The 21,198-nt window shown below is 41.6% G+C and overlaps 1 protein-coding gene across 2 annotated transcripts in view; it reads right to left on the bottom strand.

The window, feature by feature from the left end:
• Positions 1–1,621: 1,621 nt before the first annotated feature.
• Positions 1,622–21,198, bottom strand: part of SLC1A1 (solute carrier family 1 member 1) — a 35,482-nt gene continuing 15,905 nt past the window's right edge. For both annotated transcript variants that reach the window (XM_081894362.1, XM_081894363.1), the window contains exons 3-12: positions 17,336–17,428; positions 16,423–16,537; positions 15,275–15,317; positions 12,806–12,913; positions 11,167–11,351; positions 9,414–9,521; positions 7,756–7,878; positions 7,321–7,515; positions 6,386–6,520; positions 1,622–2,616 (exon numbers count right to left, since the gene is read on the bottom strand). In XM_081894362.1, coding sequence (XP_081750488.1) covers positions 2,367–2,616; positions 6,386–6,520; positions 7,321–7,515; positions 7,756–7,878; positions 9,414–9,521; positions 11,167–11,351; positions 12,806–12,913; positions 15,275–15,317; positions 16,423–16,537; positions 17,336–17,428 — 1,355 coding nt within the window. In that variant the 3' untranslated portion in view covers positions 1,622–2,366. The remainder of the gene's footprint in view (positions 2,617–6,385; positions 6,521–7,320; positions 7,516–7,755; positions 7,879–9,413; positions 9,522–11,166; positions 11,352–12,805; positions 12,914–15,274; positions 15,318–16,422; positions 16,538–17,335; positions 17,429–21,198) is intronic.

The following is a 21,198-nucleotide window of genomic DNA, read 5'->3' as shown; positions in this document are numbered from 1 at the left end:
TGCTATAATATAGGTGACTTAATAATAAATCATGTTTACTGGTCGCAAGGAAACACGGGTCCGAGCCACAACTCACTCTGGAATAGCCGTGTGATATTTCTTAGGGCTACTCTGGCAAAACCAGCTTCAGAAAAACCAGGCATTGTTTTTCTTCCATTCTAGTTTAACAGCTAGAACAGTTGAGCAGAAGCCCACGTGATGTATTTGTTCCCAGGGAGAAGTCTGCATACAGGGATAGTTTGAAGGCAGGATGACTGTTTATTCAGATGAGAGAAAGGCAACATGTACAGTGGTGAAAGGACGCGTTACAAAAAGAAAGCTGCAAAGAAATAAGTACCACTGGCTCTGGGTGTTTTTCTGTCTCTAGCAGTAGCAAAGCTGTACAAATATCTTTTAAAAAATAATTGTGCACAAGATAAAGAACTAATTTACACTGTACACGCCTTCATTTTGTATAAACATATCAACACTTTCACTTTGTATGCACACTGCATTTTTAGCTTATAATATTTAAATACATACAGTATTATGCCTCTCAGTTAAGGTGCAATTTATCAAAATGTATGCTAGATGTGATTTTGTTGGTTGGTTTCAGTTGTCTTTGGCACATATCCTGGCTTATTTACTGAATACAAAAGTGTAAGACCGAGTTTGTCTAATGCTACAGAAATTTTTATTTTTCTTGATAGCAATTAAGTGCATATTTTTCGTTTTAACACAAGCTTATTTACAAAAAAAGAAAAGGTATTCTCTCTTAATTTTAGTCTGTGTTTCAAGTCAGGTAGCCAACAAGGGATGTGCTCTCAAAATAGTTTATACTTTGCAATAATTTTCATTGCAGGAAAAAGTGCACCATTAAAATACCTGGTATAAGTATTAGATAAAATGTTTAACATTATGGAATGGTTTGATAAAAAAGCCACGCCCATGTAGCCGATATGAAAATATGTCTCCGTTATGCTACGAACACTTGTAAAATGCTAATATTTGTTCTTCACCATTCGAGGGCTGCTTTAAAGTTTGGGTTTTTATTGTCGTGAGGCCAATCATATTGGCCACTGCAAGCTTTCAGATTAAATTATAAAATGAAAGTAAGAAGCAGGAAACTGATACTCAGCTAACCACTAGCAATTACACAGTGGGTATATTCTTGAAAGCATAAAATGTCGACAAGCTATGTCATGAATAGCTATGCGGTTTATTTTTATCTGTTTTCCCTGGAGCTGATAAATACTGGTAGCTCTGAAGTTACTTCTTGCCACTTCCAAAAGAGGACTAATAAATGATGACAGCTAAATTATGAGAGTTTCAAATTACAGCAAAGTCCAGATATGCTCTTGCTATAAATTATGGTGTAAAAGAAAACATGAAAATGAAAGCTCTTTTGTAGTAATTTCCAATTTCCATACTATATAGTTTATTTAAAAAAAATATACACATACTTTTTAAAAGTTCACACGTACTGAAGGACCAGTCTCATCTCCTTTCCCTAACAGTTAATTAGCTACCAGAATGTACATTTGGCACAGTGCTGATTTGCAGAGATATGTCAGAAATGGAATTTCAAATAAGAATTCCTTTTAAAGTTATTTTTAAAAGAAGAGGCTTCCTTTTTGAAAAACAAAAAGGAATTTCATGTGCAGAGTAGAGGAATGGGAACACCGCACTATGCTTCAGATATAAACCATATCCTTTGGTTTATTATCCCAACTTATCAGCATGATCTTTGCAAGCAGATACCTAGAATTCTCAAGAGATGGCTCTTTAAAAGAAAATACGTATTTGTGCAACTGGGATCAATCTGCCCACAATGATCATATGTTTCAAAAACAAAGAGCTGAGGAAAATCTGGAGCCTCTGTTTCAAAGCAACACACTTATCCTTTCGGTTTGCTAAATGATTTCATGCATGGTGATGTTCTTCAGAGTGCCGACACAGGTAAGACCGTGGCCTGTTTCAGTGTAGGGCCTCAGCTGTGTAGGGTTCCCTGACGTTGTGTATTTGTCAGGGAACATCTCTATGCTGAGAATATAGCTATCACTGAGGCTCCTGAAGAAATCAACACAACATGTTGGCCATCCCGTTGTGAAATGGCCACGTTCTCAGCTGTGGGCCAAATTTAAATCTCTTTATAGCCTGCACAAGAAAAGGAGCAGAACAACTGTGCTCTCTGTGTTGTGGCAGATCTGAGAAGGGGAGTTTTGTGAGACAGGATGTGTGTCTTCCTGTTTGCCTGTATGAATATAGGCAAAGAAGAAAAAATACAGCATGTGGGGTCTGAAGTGAGAGGGGCCCAGAATATGGCTCAACATAGGGCCTTCCCATGTCCTTTAATCCAGTGTGGCTCCCTTGTCAGTCAATTTCATTCAGAACTGTGATGTCTGGGTGAATGATATGGTGTCTGATTTATCAATAGCAAAAGCTCCATTCACATAAGATTTCTTGGCCTCTGTTTCCTCACTGTCATCCTTTGTTGCTTTGTCCAGGGCAAAAGGGTTCACTATGTTGACTTCAGCACCAACGTCCATAAGTTCCAGCTCCTTTTGCGAGAGCTTCTCCACAATTCCAGCGCCAAAGGCATCGCCGAGGACATTCACCATTGTTCTGAATCTATCCCTATGGAATAAACATTTTGGGTCAGTCCGGGCAAGTTGACTAGGTCCAATCTATTTTTACAAAGGCAAAAGCTATACTGCTTCTGCAAAGTGTTTCAGTCCACAAGGCTGATATTGTCATGAATGGCACAGAACCAGAACTCAAACAAAATGTGGGAAAGATCACATTCGAAAGCTCAGTTTTAAAAAAATATGAACTTTAAGCTCTATGGAATGAATTTTAACATTTGTGTTTCAAAAATTCAACGTGAACTTTAAATTCAGAGTGAACTGACTTTTCAAGTGGACCCCAGCAATTGGAATTTTTTGCTTGCATTTATGCTTTCATGTAAAGATGCAAACTGGATCCTGAAACTAAGTCCCCCCCCCCCCTTAAAAATCAAATTAAGAGGGCACTTGTTCTGCTAGCAGAAGGACTTGTTTGTCCAATGGAACTTCCAACTTCCTCTGTCTGCATCCCACACACCCCAAAATCTGCTCTGAAGGGTTTGGGGAAATCCCTCTATGCTCAGGGAATGCATAGGGAAAGGAGAGGGAGGGCAAGTTTCGTTGCACAGCTGAAAGTCCTAGTGTTGAATACTACCCAGAGTTCTATACAAATTTGATCTCTGCTCTAAGCAAATTCTGTAACTACACTAGCCTTTTTGGGGACTGCAGACTGGCATGGCTTAATGAGTGTCTTGATTTCATATACCCTCTATCAACTAGATAATGCTGCTGTTGCCAACCTGCATCAAAAATGAGATACATGGCAGAGGCAGTGGGAGATTGTGTACAGTGGCATAGCGGGGTGGGTGGGCACCAGGGCAGGGGCGCAAAATTGCTAGGGGGTGCAAAATTTCAACACCCAGTGCTGCCTCCATACAGCTGCAAACTTCTGTCACTGGGCTCCATGTGAACCAGGAAGTGACCTCTTCAGACAAGGGAATGGCTTTTCCTTTCTTATCTCTGTGGCTGCAATCTCCTGGGTGACATGGACACCGTTACACAGTTGAATGTGCATGTGTACTCTGCTGTTTCCCTCCCTCCCACCCACTCCACGCAGCTCCAGGTGCTAGCAACCCATGCTATGTAACTGATTGTGTGCCACACTTAGACAGAAACAGGGGGCCAATGGGCTTGGCTATGGCTTAGAATCAAGTCTATGCTCTGACTGCTTCTTCAGCAGACAACAGACAAAATCGCCTTGAGGCACTTGAGACAGGGGTTACATTGGAACGGTAGTGCACAATTTACTTACTTACAAACACCACATTATACAACTGGTTAAACAGCCAATTGAACGCTGTAAAACCAATCTCTGAGTAGGCAAAAATGTACTGTTAGTGTTAATTTGCTTCTCCAAGGATTCAGCCCTGGAACATTATTGGGAGTTCCTTTTTTTTTTTAAGTGCTTTTTTGGGTCCAAAATCATATTAGGCAGTTAGGAGCAAAATTCCCTCTGGCAACCATGGACACACAACCTTGCATATAATCTAAATGACTGCTAATGAGTTACTTCCTGGAAGGACAAAGATGATACATCTGAGGTAATAAGTGAAAGACTGATAATCAACGTGGCACCCTGGGGCCAATCTGCAGAAGTGCTAAGTGGCCTGGCACATAGTCTGGTGCAATGTGCTTCCTGCAAAAAGAATTCGGTGTTCTAAAAATAAATGCAACAGATAAGATTGCAAGTGTATGCAAGAAGGCAATTGTCATGGCAATAGATTCATTTACTAGTACACGGTAAGGTAAGTGTCTGTCGTTGCAAAGAAAAGGTATACAATTGGCTGCCTTGGGGCTTTGAAACCAAATGATTAGCTGGGTTCTTGTTAATATTGTTAACTGAGTGTCAAGGAAAACTTGACAGTGAAATATCCAAACTTGTGCCAACAAAAAGACCAATCATTCAGAAATAAACTGATTAACACAATGAAACAAAACGGGAACATGATTCAACTATAAAGTAATACTTGAAAATATATATTTTACCTGAAACTGACCCATTTGCTATCTCATTTTCTAGTTCGCACTCTAAAGCTCTCACAAATCAAATAATAGTACAGACATACTCCAAATAAATTCCCGATGTTCCTGAACTGTGTAATTTCATAATGATCAGAAATGAACTCTAAGTTGGCTCAGTAAAGATTTTAATGTGACATATAAATGAATGCTCTGGTCCATGGGGTCACGAAGAGTCGGACATGACTAAACGACTAAACAACAAAACAACAACAACAATAAATGAATGCTACAGGAATTCAGTAGCAAACCGTCAAACTAAGAAAATAATATTGATTTGGGTGGAGAATACCTGTGGGTAGATGCTGTTCTGATTTTAGGATAGTTTGCAGAGGGGTTAACATGCTAGTCTGTTGTCTGGACCTTAAGGACTAACAAAGCTTTCAGGGGCCACTTCAACAGATGTGTTAAATGTATGGCTGTATGACATATATGGACATGGACCCCACCCTGCAGCAGACCCAGATGCCAACTCTGTGCCCATGTCTACTCCAGCAACCCTATTGCAGAACCTAATTAACTTTTTGTGACCCATCCACAACATCAGGGGGTTATTCGCCTTCTCATCTTTCAATGTGATATTTGCCAGCACCTTCCAGCAATGGCCTTTTGCATGCTACATAGAACAAAACAGGTCATTCTCCATGCCAAATACTAAATGAATGCATATGTGATGTCAGAAACAGCAATATATACACACACACACACACACACACACACACACACACACTGGGGAAACCTAACCCTAACCCTAACCTCTTGGGACACTTTGTTACTGACCTTATGGTACCCAAACTTGAATAAAAGAACTTCAAACAGAGACTGCAATGGGAAGCTACTGTATTCGCCAAGAGGTTCAAAGCTATTACTTGTGGACCGAATTGGGGCAGTGGGTTTTCAATCATTAGCAGCATATATATGATACAAAAACCACAAGAGTGGCTGAATTCTCTTCCTACTGTCAAGTATGTGTTCAATTTCACATTTATTAGTGATATACCTAGACCAGGAATGGACAACCTGAAACCAGAGACTGCTGAACTCCAGAGACTGCTGAACTCCGATTCCCATCATCAGCCCCTGTCAAGATAGCCCAGTGATGGCCAAAGTTGGCCCTCCAGATGCTTTTGGACGACAACTCCCATCATCCCTAGCTAACAGGACCAGTGGTCAGGGATGATGGGAATTGTAGTCCCAAAGCAGCTGGAGGGCCAACTTTGGCCATCATTGACATAGCCCAAGATCAGGGATGGTGGAAGTTGTGGATCCACCACAGGTTCCTCACCCTTTCTCTACGTTTTCAAATTTGTTCAACTTTGAACCCTCTAAACCACACACTGGGTGGACGGATGAGTAATCCCCCCCAGCAGGGCTGCGATCTGTATGTCACATGTTTTGATACAAATAATAAGATGTACAGCAGATCTGCTCTCAAGTTAATGGTCTAGCACATACTACGCTGTCAGGTTACCCTATGTTTTATTATGGATACAGTGGTACCTCAGGTTACAGATGCTTCAGGTTATAGACTCTGCTAACCCAGAAATAGTACCTCGGATTAAGAACTTTGCTTCAGGATGAGAACAGAAATCGTGTGGTGACGGCGCAGCGGCAGTAGGAGGCCCCAATAGCTAAAGTGGTGCTTCCGGTTAAGAACAGTTTCAGGTTAAGAACGGACCTCCAGAACGAATTAAGTTCTAAACCCACTGTACCTGCATTACTGAGGACACAGGATCAAGAGACATTCATGGTTAGACACTTACAGAAGCCAGTCCACTGCTATTATGAGGGTAACATCTTCAGCAGGCAGTCCGACGGCACTCAGGACAATCACCATGGTAACTAGTCCAGCCTGGGGCACACCTGCAGCTCCGATGCTGGCTGCTGTTGCTGTGACACTACATCCCAAACAAAGAAAAGGCCATCAGATATGTTTCTGCTTCATTCAGTCTTGTGCAGTTATGGAAACACTTCTTGAAGTTTTTAAACCAGAGTTGTTATTTAAAAAAATATTCCCTACTGTTCTAAAAAAGTTGACTTTATGGGAAGCTCCAACTGCTGGATGATTGTAAATTGAAGAAATAATCTAAAGGGATTTCTAAGGGATATACCAGTTTTTTTTTAATTGATCTGTGTCTTTTCCTGCATCATAGAACACTGCAGCCATTTTAGGTTTTAGTAGCAGTGGTGTCAAGAGGGAAGATAAAGTGGTGCCTCGCAAGACGAAATTAATCCGTTCCGCGAGTCTCTTCGTCTTGCGGTTTTTTCGTCTTGCGAAGCAGCTATTAACGGCTTAGCGGCTTTAAGAAAAAGGAAACAAACTCACAAGAACTCGCAAGACCATAGGGAAATTCGTCTTGCGGAACGACTCAAAAAACGGAAAACCCTTTCGTCTTGCGAGGCATTCGTCTTGCGAGGTACCACTGTATTTTAGCTGTCTTGGAGGAGGTGGGACAACATTCACAACAAGGTCTGCTGTTTGATATATTAAGATTAAATGGTTTTAAAACAGTGCATTTTATACTGCTATGAGGTTGTTGTTTTTTTGGGGGGGTGCTCTAAATCTCCTCTAAATTATTGGTTCTAAAAGTTAGAATTAATCCATTCTTGGAGGGCTAAACTGAAAATCACAACAAAGGCAGCAGTTGCATTGCTTGGAAAAGAAGAACTGAAAAGCATGCAAGAGTACAATTCTTACCTAATGGTCACTATTTGGCCAATATCTAGTTCTAAGTCATTAAGTTGTGAAATAAAAACAGCAGCCACTGCTTCATAAAGGGCGGTACCATCCATGTTGATTGTAGCGCCTACCGGTAAAACAAATCGGGTAATTCTCTTGTCAACATGGTTTTTTTCTTCTGCACAGCGAAAGGTGACAGGTAAAGTGGCTGAACTGCATCACACACATTTGGGGAGGGGAGAAAATACAGAAAAGACTTTAAGAAGCATAGTAGTAAAATGCCAATGTGCATGGCTATTAACCTGGCATGAGAACAACTTATGGGGCTACTGGAAATTAAGATGTAGACTTTAACAGAGGGCAGCTTTAATCATTTCTAAATTCATTTCTATTAATTCCAAGAGGATTCGATATGAAGAGAAGATTTTTTTTCTTCTTCAAAATTATCCTTACCTTGAGGAAATCATGAGTGCTGTCAAAAGTGCTTGAGCCATCCCCATGGCAAATTTATACGGGTTTTTCCGGACTATTATTAAGTACATAAGCGGCAGAATCACAATACTATGAATTGCAAGCCTGGGGGGAAAAAGAGGAGAGGGGAAATCACAGAATCACAGAACTGTAAAGTTGGAAGGATCCCACCTAGTGCAGCCCACTTGCAATGCAGAAATCGCAGCTCCATTTTTGAAATTTAGTTCTGTTTTTAAAACTGTCCAAATTAATATGAAAGCCACTTCCGCCTTAAGGAGGAGGTGGGGTTGCGGGCTCTCACAGCCCCTCCACTTGCACAGCGGGAGGTGAGTCCCACTGAGTTATCATCCTTCATTGTGGCCCATCAAGCTTTTCTGTTCATATTGGCAATAGATCTCTAGACGTTCAGGCAACAGGTGACTCTCCCTTTCCCCACACACCCAGAGGTGCATGCAAAACGGCGCCCACTATGGCCCTGATCCCAAGGTGCTGCTTCCCAACATGAATGCATACTTCCTCCTGCTACCCCCTTTATTACCTTTCAGATATTACCTGACAATAAATCATTAGGGAAGTGCTGTCAACAGGTTCCAAAATCTACCAGAAAAATAGCAAGCTAGCCAAGCTATTGCAGTTTTTGACTTGGAAAATTGCCCCAACAATATCTCATATATGTGACATACGTGTATATTTTGTTTGATATTGTTATATATTTGATGTACGATCTACTCATATGCATCAAGGTGCGACATATTGGGAAATTGTGTACACTTGAAAACGCTGGCAGCATTAAGGTAAATTCAACAGTGTAAATAAGTTTTGATGGGTGTAATAATGGAATACTGAATGGTTTAGTTCAGGGGTCAGCAAACTTTTTCAGCAGGGGGTCAGTTTGCTGTCCCTCAGACCTTGTGGGGGGCCAGACTATATTTTTTTTGGGAGGAATGACGAATTCCTATGCCTCACAAATAACCCAGAGATGCATTTTAAATAAAAGCACACATTCTACTCATGTAAAAACACCAGGCAGGCCTCACAAAAAACCCTGAGATGCATTTTAAATAAAAGGACACATTCTACTCATGTAAAAACATGCTGACTCTGGGACCATCCACGGGCCATATTTAGAGGGCAATTGGGCCGGATCCAGCCCCCGGGCCTTAGTTTGCCTATCCACGGTTTAGTTTATGTACAATATGCGGGGATTTATGTTATGCAAAATGAACCCAAGGAAAGAGAAAATGGAAGTCACTGATATTTTAAGGTTGTTTAAATGAATATTCTAAAATGTAAAACAGAAAATTTTATAAAAATTATGGGGAGAGGGGAGATTCAAATCTCACATTGGCCACCATACTCCTTAGGTGACCACATAAATGAGTTCCATTTATACGCACATAACTCAGCTTGGAACCCTGTGCCTCCCCTCCCCCGCCCCATTATATTGCCTGGAAGCTGACAAGTGAAATAAAAATAGTGCGTTTCTAATTCAATGTCGTTCTGAAGCACAGTGAAATTAGAACGTCTATAAAACAAATGTCCTCTCATACCCAGTTACATAAGAAACCGGTCTATTGTATATAAATTAAAAATGAAAAGTAAATCAATACATTTTTATTAGGGTTCAAGGAATAACATACCCACTTAGAACAGTAGCCATGTAAAGACCCAGTTTGCGAAAAATCTCCCAGTCTTCAACTTCTATTATCTTTCCAGCAATCAAAAAAATAATACCCAACGGCATATACCTGGAATGCACAAAACGTCATAAAAAGTATTCTATGATCGCTGTTATTTCATTGAGCTCGCTATAAAAACACGCTAAACAACAAATTTGTTCAACATTTTTTGCATGCATTTGACAATGAACGGAAAGCAAGTGGCTGAAATTATTTGCTTCTCAAGTTGTATTTATAAACCATTACATAGTTTTCGGTGTTGTAAAAAAAGACATTAGCATGACTGGTACATTTTATGAACACCTTCATAATTTGAGCTATTATGCAAAACATGAAGACATAGAAACATAGAGTTGGAAGGGACCCAAAGCTCATCTAGTCCACCCTCTGCATTGCAGGAATCTCAGCTAAATTATCCACGAGTCAATCAACACTGGACAGCTAAGAATGGCAGTACTGCATTGTGTAGCTGGAATACCTTTGCAAAACAAAATAAAAGCCCCTTTATAGAAGTGATCTTTCTTTCTTTCTTTCTTTCTTTCTTTCTTTCTTTCTTTCTTTCTTTCTTTCTTTCTTTCTTTCTTTCTTTCTTTCTTTCTAAAAGAAATTTAATTCTAGACTGCTTCTAGGTGCACTCCTAAGGGAGTGCATTTTCTCAAATGTACTCCATTGCCTTTTTGAAAAATAATATTTTTTAATTTTGCAAATTGCAATAGAGTGCAGAACAAAAATAACAGAAGAAACAGTTACAGGTTTCACATGTGTCGTTTTTACAGTATAGGATTGGAAAGAAGTGGTAAACACTGAAATCAGGTAAGCAATAAGTAAAGCAGCTATTTACTATTATAAAAAGGTAAAGGTACTCCTGCCCGTACGGGCCAGTCTTGCCAGACTCTGGGGTTGTGCGCCCATCTCACTCAAGAGGCCAGGGGCCAGCGCTGTCCGAAGACACTTCCGGGTCACGTGGCCAGCGTGACATCGCTGCTCTGGCGAGCCAGAGCTGCACACGGAAACGCCGTTTACCTTCCCGCTAGAAAGCGGTCCCTATTTATCTACTTGCACCCGGGGGTGCTTTCGAACTGCTAGGTTGGCAGGCGCTGGGACCGAGCAGCGGGAGCGCACCCCACCGCGGGGATTCGAACCGCCGACCTTTCGATCGGCAAGCCCTAGGCGCTGAGGCTTTAACCCACAGTGCCACCCGCCCATCCAAAAACCATCATTGGTAAGGTTACCATGATAAGGTTACCAGATTTTTTTCAATAAATCCGGGGACACGTGTCAACTTCAATGGATTTTGTATGGGGACTGATTTGTAAATCTGGGGACTGTCCCCGGGAAACGGGGGCGTCTGGTAACCTTAGAAGCTCTGAAGAGATGTATTTTTGAAAGTTAGGAGCAGAAACCATGCTGTGTCATAGTTTTGGCAACAAGGGTTCAATTATACGAATACCAAAAATACCGTCCCCAACCACCAGCGATTCTGTAACTTTGAAAGCTGAATAAATAGCCTCCTTCGGAGGAGGGGGAAGAGGAAAAGCAAGAGAGGTGGGGAGGGAGAAAGAGCTTTCACAGCCAAATGCATAATATTTTAAAACTCAAGGAATAAGCCTGTTAATCACGTCGACTTTCTGAAAGAAGTTTTACGTAAATTACTTTTTTATTATCATCCTGAATTCAGTAACAAAACGTACGGGCAAGATATCATTCTACTTACCACATTATTATCTGAACTATATACATTGTGGCATCGTTCAGTGCATTGAAGAAGTCCATCAGCACCTTCCCCTTTTCTCCCATTTTCCCAATAACAATTCCGAAGACAAGGCAAAAGACTATCAGGCCAAGAACGTTAATACCATCGGAATACAAACCCACTATTTTGTATTCCTTGGTTATATTCTGCAGATTGAGAGTGAAGGAGAAAAGTTACCAATCAGCAACAATGCCAAGAGGCTGGTATTGATGAACTGGGAGAATAAAGATACAATTCCCTTTAATAAATGGATCGACAATATGATAACACTGGCAATTTATGGACACCTTACAGATGTAGACTTTGGTTGGATGACTATGACAATACAGTTGTACCTTGGAAGTCGAACAGCCTAGTTCTTGAACGTTTTGGCTCTGAACATCGCAAACCCGGAAGTGACTGTTCTGATTTATGAACTATTTTTCGAAGCCGAATGTCCGACGGGGCTTCCAATTGGCTGCAGGAGCTTCCTGCAACCAATCAGAAGCTGCGCTTTGGTTTTTGAACATTTTGGAATTCGAACGGACTTCCGGAACAGATTCTATTCGACTTGCAAGGCACGGCTGTATTTGGAATCAGTCTAGACAAAATGTAGTGAACTATTCATATTCCCATATGTATTAGGATAATAATATCAGATTTACATAAGAATGTATGGGTTTGGGTATTTTTCATATATATTTGTATATTGTGGGTTTCCCCCCTACATATTTTTGGCCTTTTTATTTCTCTTTTTCTTTGCATTGCTTTATTTCTTTAAACTGAAATCTTTTCAATAAAATATGAATACCAACAACGCATTTTGTTTATGTGAAACTTAAGCAGCTTTCTCGTTCAGGAAACTCTAGAAACTTAAGCCTGTTTGGTGTTTATTGGTTAGTAAAGGTAACCATTAGGTCCGGTCGTGGTTGACTCTGGGGTTGTGGTGCTTATCTCGCTTTATTGGCCGAGGGAGCTGGCATACAGCTTCCGGGTCATGTGGCCAGCATGACTAAGCCGCTTCTGGCGAACCAGAGCAGCGCACAGAAATGCCATTTACCTTCCTTCCGGAGCGGTGCCTATTTATCTACTTGCACTTTGACATGCTTTTGAACTGCTAGGTTGGCAGGAGCAGGGACTGAACAACGGGAGCTCACCCCGTCGCGGGGATTCGAACTGCCGTCCTTCTGATCTGCAAATCCTAGGCTCTGTGGTTTAACCCACAGCGCCACCTGCGTCCTATTTATTGATTAGTTTGCTACTTTCCCCCTTGGGTTATAGCAGGCATAGGCAACCTCCGGCCCTCCGGATGTTTTGGACTACAATTCCCATCATCCCTGCCCACTGGTCCTGTTAGCTAGGGGTCATGCCTATGCCTGGGTTATAGTTTTGAAAGTATTGGTTTGTGTAGTGCTATTAAATGGCTGCATGCGGAGCCTCTGGAGAACAAATTATCTTAAAGGATTCAACCACAAGCTTGGGTCTTTTAACATTGTGGTCCAGTAGATCCTTTTCAATTCCTGTTATTAATTATCACATTTACAAGCAGAATTTCACTACCCTCAACCGTTCTTCATAATTTCAATAGTTGAAGTAATACAATAACCAGTAGTAATCATACCTTTGAAATCTCTGTTGGCAGTACAGTCGAGAGTGGGTCTGGTGTAGGAATAGTAGCATTTTTGTCTACTTCCGTTGTGATCGTTATTTCTACACGCTTGGTCTTATACTGAAAGTTAAGAAAACATACATTACATTCTTAGGATATCATGGATTGACAAGGAAACTATTTTTTAAACTTCTTTTCAGGGTAGAAGGTGTTTAGTGAGGCCTAGAATGCTGATACATACGATTTATGGTTTCAACATGTCAACAACGGCTGACATGCAGATGCATTTTAATTTATACATAGTTAAAAATACCTAATATGATATTAGGAAATTATCATGAAGGGTTATGTTAGAACAAGAGCCAACGTTGTATGGAATAAATGATTTGGTTTTCTTTATACCTACTGTATGGAAGTTAGCAAAAGGACAACGAAAATGGATTTTACGCTCTCTAATGGTAGCCAAGAGGCTGATATTGATGAACTGGAAGAATAAAGATATGATCTCCTTTAACCAGTGGATTAATAATACGATAACACTTGCAACCGGCAAACGGACTGCTTATAGACATAGACTCTGCTTGGATAAATACGGCAATATTTGGAATGAATTTATACAAAATGCAGCAGACTATTAATATTTCTATTAGTATTAGGATAACAATATCAAATTTATAAAAGCATGTATGGGTTAGGGTATTTTTTGTATATCTGCATATAGTTTTTCTGCCTTTACACAGTTCTGTGTTTTGTTCTTTTTCCTTTCTCCTACTTTTTATATCTACTGCATTATATCTGATTTTTTTCCAATAAAATATCATAATAATAATAATAATAATAATAATAATAATAATAATAATAATATGTTTGTTTGATGAAGTATTTATTTAATGCAGGGTTTCCGAACTTGGGTCTCCACCTCTTTTTTTTTTTTACTACAGTTCCCTTCATCCCTGACCACTGGTCCTGCTAGCTAGGGATGATGGGAGTTGTAGTCTTAAAACAGCTGGAGACCAAAGTTTGGGAAACTCTGGTTTCATGTTTCCCTTTTTGGGTTCATTGTATTTCACAAGGCTAGTTGCCTGTGTGAAACAGAGCCCAGGCAACTCCCCATTTACACAGGGGTTGTGTTCTGAGGCACCGCACGCATTGGCAGGACACACCCAAGCCCGCCACACCCCCTTGCGGTGCCAAAAAACCAGCAGTGGTTGCGAGCATGCTGACTGCAAGCAAATGGGGATTTGGCCGTGTAAATAACGATGAAGGAGCACTGGTTGGCAGGGTGGTGTTGCTCACCTGGCTCCCCGACCCTGAGTATCCCTGCTGCTTACCAAGAGAGAGAGGCAGAAGGGCAAGGTGCAGGAAGCTCGACAAAGCCAATCTGATGCTCCTGTGCTGAGCTCCTCGCTCGTTGCTCCTCCCTATCCACCTCTACGTAATCAGCAGCAATGCTTGCTGTTGGGAGGCCCTGCCTGCCCTGCCCTGCCAACTGCTGTTGTGTAAGACGATAAGTGTGAGACTGTTCCAGAAAACTTTGCCAAGGGAATTAAGAGTGCTGGGAGAGGGGCAGTTAGAAGAACACAACATCCTCTCCGAACAGCCACACCTGAGCCAGGGTCATGTCCTTGTGTTGGTTTATTTCTACATTCCTTATTCCTTCTACCTAACGCTTCTCCTCAGAACCCAGAACTGCAAGCAATCAGAGAACCACAAAATTCCCTCTGATTCCTCACTTTCTTTTTGTGGGCTGGAAAGATGACGCCTTGCGGGCCAATCCCAGTGCTGAGGAAGTTGCAGCCACGAAATATTTCTGCACCACTAGAAAAAGGGAACCACTTGATCTATGAAGGGCTTTGGTTTTGTATCTTATTGTCGCCCTGGAATGCATGCTTTATATGTTGCTTTGGTTCTGAAAATTGTTGCCAAAAGCGCTAGTAATTGGAAAGGAAAGTGAATTTTTGGAGACCCTAATTTTTCCTTGATGTTTTCATTAGGGTTGTGTTTCTTTGCACCCAAAATATCACAGTATCCTACAGTATAAGCACCACAATGTTGTTTTATGGAGGTGGAGAAATAAATGCAGAGTAAGGTAAAGGTAAAGAGACCCCTGACAATTAGTCCAGTTGTGGTCGACTCTGGGGTTGCGGTGCTCATCTCGCTTTATTGGCCAATGGAGCCGGCGTACAGCTTCCGGGTTGTATGGCCAGCATGACTAAGCCACTTCTGGCGAACCAGTGCAGCGCACGGAAACGCCGTTTACCTTCCTGCCTATTTATCTACTTGCACTTTGAGGTGCTTTCGAACTGCTAGGTTGGCAGGAGCTGGGACAGAGCAACAGGAGCTCACTCCGTCGTGGGAATTCGAACCGCTGACCTTCTCATTGGCAAGTCCTAGGCTCTGCGGTTTAACCCACTGTGCCACCCAGAGAAGGGGTTAGTAAGTACCAGAATAGGGGTTAGTAAATACCAAGATTGAACTTACCTGTTGGAAACAGGCCTGCACAAGGTTTTCTGGGAACATATTCCTGCAGAAGGAATTTAAAATGCTTTAATGATATTGCAATGTAGCAATACAAAGTATATTCAAGAAGCCATAGGGAATGTTGGTGATAATGTTTCTCTTTCTCTCTCTTTCCACATATCCCAGGATATATTATATCAAGGCTCAAAGTTCTAGGAAGATCTGTTCAAGGTGAAACACTTCTGTAAGGCCTTTAAGAGTCAACGTTTTAACAAATTGGTTCACAGCAGACTGGGATCTTTCTTCCATGCTATATTTGTCATTCAGTCAGGATGCAGTGGATGGGATACAGATATACAACCTTACTGGATTAACAGAGTAGGATAAAAATGTCCCACCCAGATTTTGTAACACTTTCCTCCTTGTTATGTTTCGTGATTATATCATTTTGTTTTGTCAGACAAATGGTTCCAAATACTGCATTGGGCAGGGGACACCTACCAGCTGAGTAATGAAAAAAAAAAGCTAGTATGAATTGCATACGCTACCCTTTGTGCTTTATCAAGAAATGGAACTGCATCATTATGAAAAAGTCCTTTATATTGGTCAGAATCCAGCATTGCATGAACAGATTTCCACTTGGGCATCTGGACATCAACATCCCTGCTTCTCCCCACAAAATATGCTCCAGGTGACTGAAAGCACTCAGAGGGCTCCATGGGGAGAAGAGGAATGTGAAGTCTCGTTGTAAAAGCAGAGGTTTATTCTGCTTGCTCAAGGTCTGCAGACAGCACTGAATACAATCTATTACTTAAAAGTTCTATACTACAGTGAAAGCACGGGTTACGAATGTGATCCATGCAGGAGGCACGTTCGCAACCCGCAGCGCCGGGTCTGCGCACATGCAGGTCGCGATTTGGCGCTTCTGGAAATGTGCAAAGCGCAATTTAGTGCTTCTGCACATGAGCGAGTGCCAAAACCTGGAAGTAACCCAGGTTCGGCGCGGTGCGCAACCCCAAAAACATACTACCTGAAGCGTCTGTAACCCGAGGTATGACTGTACAAGCTTTTCCATCTCTCAGATACATATGCTTTGGTAGCTTAAAGCTTGAGACAGTGGAATTTATGGTGCAATCAGTTTAGTAAGAGAACAGAATATGAAAGCTCACCTAACCAAGTCTAACATAGCATCCACTGTGGAGACCTCGGGTGTACTTCCCATTCTGTCAATCTCTGCAGCATTCTGGGACACTCCTGGTTTGATAGCCACAACCAACACAACCCCTGTAATGGAGAAAAATAACATTCTGAACAGATGGAAATCTTGCACATGGCTGTTTCCAGAGTGCAGCAAATGACAGGCCAGGATTATGTCAGCTTTCAACTTTGGTGGAAAACTGAGTTCACTGTTACAGGATACAAAGTCGCCACAAGATTGTGTTAAGGAATGCAGTTTAATGGGTTAATTCCTTTAGTGAGGAAACAGCTGACTCATTTCTGAGCTTCTGTGACACACACAGCAGAGTGTAAGCTTTATAGGAGGTGAAAGGATAAACACACAACCCACCAAGTCATTCAGCCTATTGATGAACCAAGGCAGCACATGGCCCCATGGATCCTAAGGAGGAAATTGCAGCTGCTTTGCTCCTGCCTGGTCCTTGTTTGCTCAATAATAATAATAATAATAATAATAATAATAATAATAATAATAATTTATTTATACCCCGCCCATCTGGCTGGGTTTCCCTAGCCACTCTGGACAGCTTCCAGCAAAATATTAAAATACAAGAATTCATCAAATATTAAAAGCTTCCCTAAACAGTACAGGTAACGGTACAGGTACAGGTAATCCCATGGTTAAGCATTATGATTGTTGTTAAGACAATCCTGTATGCCTATGAAATCACATATGTGGAATGTAGCATGGAGGGGGGGAAACATCCTACTCCATGAGAATGACTCTAGATGTAAATCTGGGTGAGGTGAAAATGACTGTTTACTTCTGATGTGCATTTAAAATAAAAACAAAACGTCATTGTACAATGCAAATAAATTTAAGGATTATAAAGATTCTAGGATTACCTAGGATTACGGCTAAAGCTGTAGTGAAGAAGTAGTAAACAACTGCCCGCAAGCCAATCTTTCCAGAAATGCCGGAGTCCAAAGCAGCAACACCTGGGGATATTTGGAAAATAATGAGATTCTGGTTCATAAACATTTCTAAATAAATGCAGTTCATGCTCAAAGAGACACTTATTGTTCTAAAAAACCCCAAAACCTCCCTCTTCCACTTAATAATAATTCTGTTAAGAAATGTTCCTGGAACAGAAGTCAAGAAGGAAGTACTTCTGTCTATTTGTCAATGCTAAGAAATTTCATTGCTCAGCAACACAGATAAAACTTCTTAAAAAACAAAACACAATCAAGCAAACCTTGGGACAGTGTTCAAATTTCACAAGGTTTTCCAGTTAGGGAAAAGCTGCAACAAGCTCGATTTAATAAGCAAGGTCTGCATTACATACCAATCACATAGTAAAGAGCTTTTGCTAAAAAATTTCCCAGCATTTCAGTGGTTTCCAGAGAGATAAGACTCTGAAGACCTATTCCTATGGACAAATAACCGAAGGACAGAGGATCAATCTCTTTCCTAGCTCCATTGCAAGGAGATCTTATCACTTGATCATGTTAATGCTAGGCACTCTGGCAGAGAAGCTGTGTTTGAATTGCTGGGCCAGTGCTTTCCTCACAGCCCTTCTTCTATGCAAAAGGACAAATATGCAGTTACGGTAGGAGCTCCTCTACCTCCTTTCTTCAGTGTCCTGGCTGGTTTGGTCCTACACCCCCTTAACTATAACCAGTGCAAATTTGTATCACTCTCTTTTTTTTAAAAAAAAAATTATTTTTTTAAAAAGTTTTTATTATTAAAATAATTCAGCATTAATACACACTCATATTGTGAATATACAAGCATACAAACATACATTTCATACAATCCTTAAAAATGTTCAAACATACCTACACTCAATCCCACAGATAATTCCTTTTCCCATCACCACCCACCATCCCTCACCCCACCTTTGTGTTAGACTTCCAATCTACTCCATTGCAATTTTTTCCACTTCTATTGCTTTCTTTCACACACCTTTAACCTAATTGCATGCTTCTTTTTCTATTACACATTGTTATCCATCTTATTTAGTATTTCAGTATTTAAAACGGAACTTGTTTATTCTAATAGGAGTTCTGATTTTTCAATATGGTTTTGCAAGTATCCTTTAAACCAGTGTTTTTCAACCTTTTTTGGGCAAAGGCACACTTGTTTCATGAAAAAAAATAACGAGGCACACCACCATTAGAAAATGTTTAAAAATTTAACTCTGTGCCTATATTGACTATATATAAAGTAATTCTCTTGAATAGGAATCAAATAAACACAAAGAAAGTATTTTATAATTACTTTATTATGAAATAGTAAGTAAACAGAAATATGAAAAATTATAAAATACTTTATTTTTAAATCTTTCAAATTTTTCAATTTTTCCCACGGCACACCAGGCAACATCAGGAACAGTGGTTGAAAAACACTGCTTTAAACACCTTCCAGTCCCTGTATCACTCTCAATAGTTCCTTTAAGGGACAAAGGGACCCAAGTATTACACAAGGGGATTGGAGAGGCAGTGGTGGAGGAAGGGGAGTGTGGTGGGGGCGGGTTGCCCCGGGTGTCACCACTGAAGGGGGGTGAGAAAATGCCAGGCGGCACTCACCGCGGGGCCTGCAGAGCCCGAGCCATGTGTCTCTCCTGGGAGTGACACGGTGGCTTGAGTGCCCACAGGCTCCGCGCTACCCTAAACGGCCCACCCATAGGGCAACTGAAGGGGAGGAGCATCTGAAGGGGAGGAGGCAGGCAGACTCCAGAGGCCCCATGGAGCATCCTGCCCCACCTCGTGGGTGGGTGGCCCCGCCCCATAGCGCAGGGCATGTGCGCCGCCCCAGGCGCCCAATCGGCTTGCTCTGCTGCTGTGGAGAGAATCCTGTCATTTCCTTGCACCCCAAGATCAACATAATTGCCCTGGTGCAGCCATGTGGCAGCTGCCAGTATAGTGTGTTAATGGCTTATCCTGTACTGTTGCCAGAATTGTGATCATGTCCCAGTACAAAGCTATAGAGCTCTGTTCTATGTTCTTTATGGGGTGGTGCCTCGGCACATTGACTTCTACTGCCATGTGTCAGCATTTCAGTGTTTTAAAGGTAAAGGGACCCCTGACCATTAGGTCCAGTGGTGGCCGACTCTGGGGTTGCGGCGCTCATCTCGTTTTATTGGCCGAGGGAGCCGGTGTACAGCTTCCGGATCATGTGGCCAGCATGACTGAGCCGCTTCTGGCGAACCAGAGCAGCACACGGAAAAGCCGTTTACCTTCCCGCCGGAGCAATACCTATTTATCTACTTGCACTTTGACGTGCTTTTGAACTGCTAGGTTGGCAGGAGCAGGAACTGAGCAACGGGAGCTCACCCCGTCATGGGGATTCGAACTGCTGACCTTCTGATTGGCATGCCCTAGGCTCTGTGGTTTAACCCAAAGCGCTACCCACGTCCCTTCAGTGTTTTAAAGGTCGCACTAAATTACTAAAATGGAGATCCAAAACCAGATTTCAATTGAGCAAGGCTTCCATTCTGAACGATGTTGCGAGATAATAAGATATGTGTGCCTCTGCACATGTACAGAGTTCATTCCCTGCACAGAGTGACCAGCGTTAGTCCCTCAAAACACCTGATATTAGGGAGAAGATCAAAGGATGTGCCTATCAGGCAGGCTTGAACTCAAAGCAACTCTCTTTCAGAAATTAGCCACTGATGAAATCTGAAAGTCATCACTGAGTGTGAATCAGCAGTACTCCTCCTCCCTTTCTCAGAGCTTCTAGCAAGGCCCGAACAAGTCACCTAGCTATTAGAGGGAAACTGACAGAATCTATTTCTTCCTCCATTCCATTTAGCCCACACAATAAATTGGTCATTAAAGAGGATCAGCAAAAAAGCCTGGCCTGTTTTAACTGCCTGTGCCAACACTGCTCTATTTGATGATCAAACCATAAATCCTCTCTCTACAGAGATTGATTTCATACTGCATACTTGGCCAGTTCCCGAGGCAGACAATAGGTGCTTGTTGTGCTTGCACGAGATATAGACTGCGGAGACAAAATACATGACCTCAAGCACACATGCCACACTATTGAAGAGTGTGGTTACTACTTAACCAAGCGCGATCAAACATTAAAATGAGCTCTGCTCAAAGAGCACGTGCATTAAGAACTGATTCACACAACCACTTTGGTGTACAGTTCGGCAAATGTGGTTGTGCTTTGTGAACGTGTCAGCAGAATGATGTGGATGATCTGGAATTCAAAAGCAACCTGCACACAAACTAGGTTGCACGTGATGTGCAACTGATCAACTCACATAACCTAATATGAGGGGGAAATTCTAGTTTGCCTACATTACAGAACAATCACATTACCATCTCTTTGAAAACTGCATCACAACCACCTTGCAAATTTCAGACTAAGACAATCATTGTCTTCCCAGAAGATTGTGAGGATTTACACATGTCTTCTATGAATCACGACCCATTTCCTCCTTTAACTCTCATCTGATGACTGTCAGAACAAGAGGGAATCTTGACTTACTGAAGGATTTGTGAGTGCACCTGGCTTGATAGTAGTGCATATGAAAGGATCTAGAGGTCTTAGTGGACCACAAGCTTAATATGAGTAAACAGTGTGATGCAGCACCAAAAAAAAGAAAAGAAAAGCTAATGCAATTCTAGAGACTGCATCAAGAGAAGTCTAGTGTTCAGAACACCAAAACTAAAAAAACTAAAGGAATGACCACCGTATGTGGAGCACACTTCTATCCGCAGACAAGCCCCAGCTGTCTGAACATCATGCC

Source organism: Podarcis melisellensis (assembly GCF_964234715.1).
Source record: "Podarcis melisellensis genome assembly, chromosome: 17".
NCBI lineage: Eukaryota > Metazoa > Chordata > Lepidosauria > Squamata > Lacertidae > Podarcis > Podarcis melisellensis.
The sequence above is the reverse complement of the archived record's forward strand: the minus strand, read 5'-3'. Positions and strand labels throughout refer to the sequence as shown.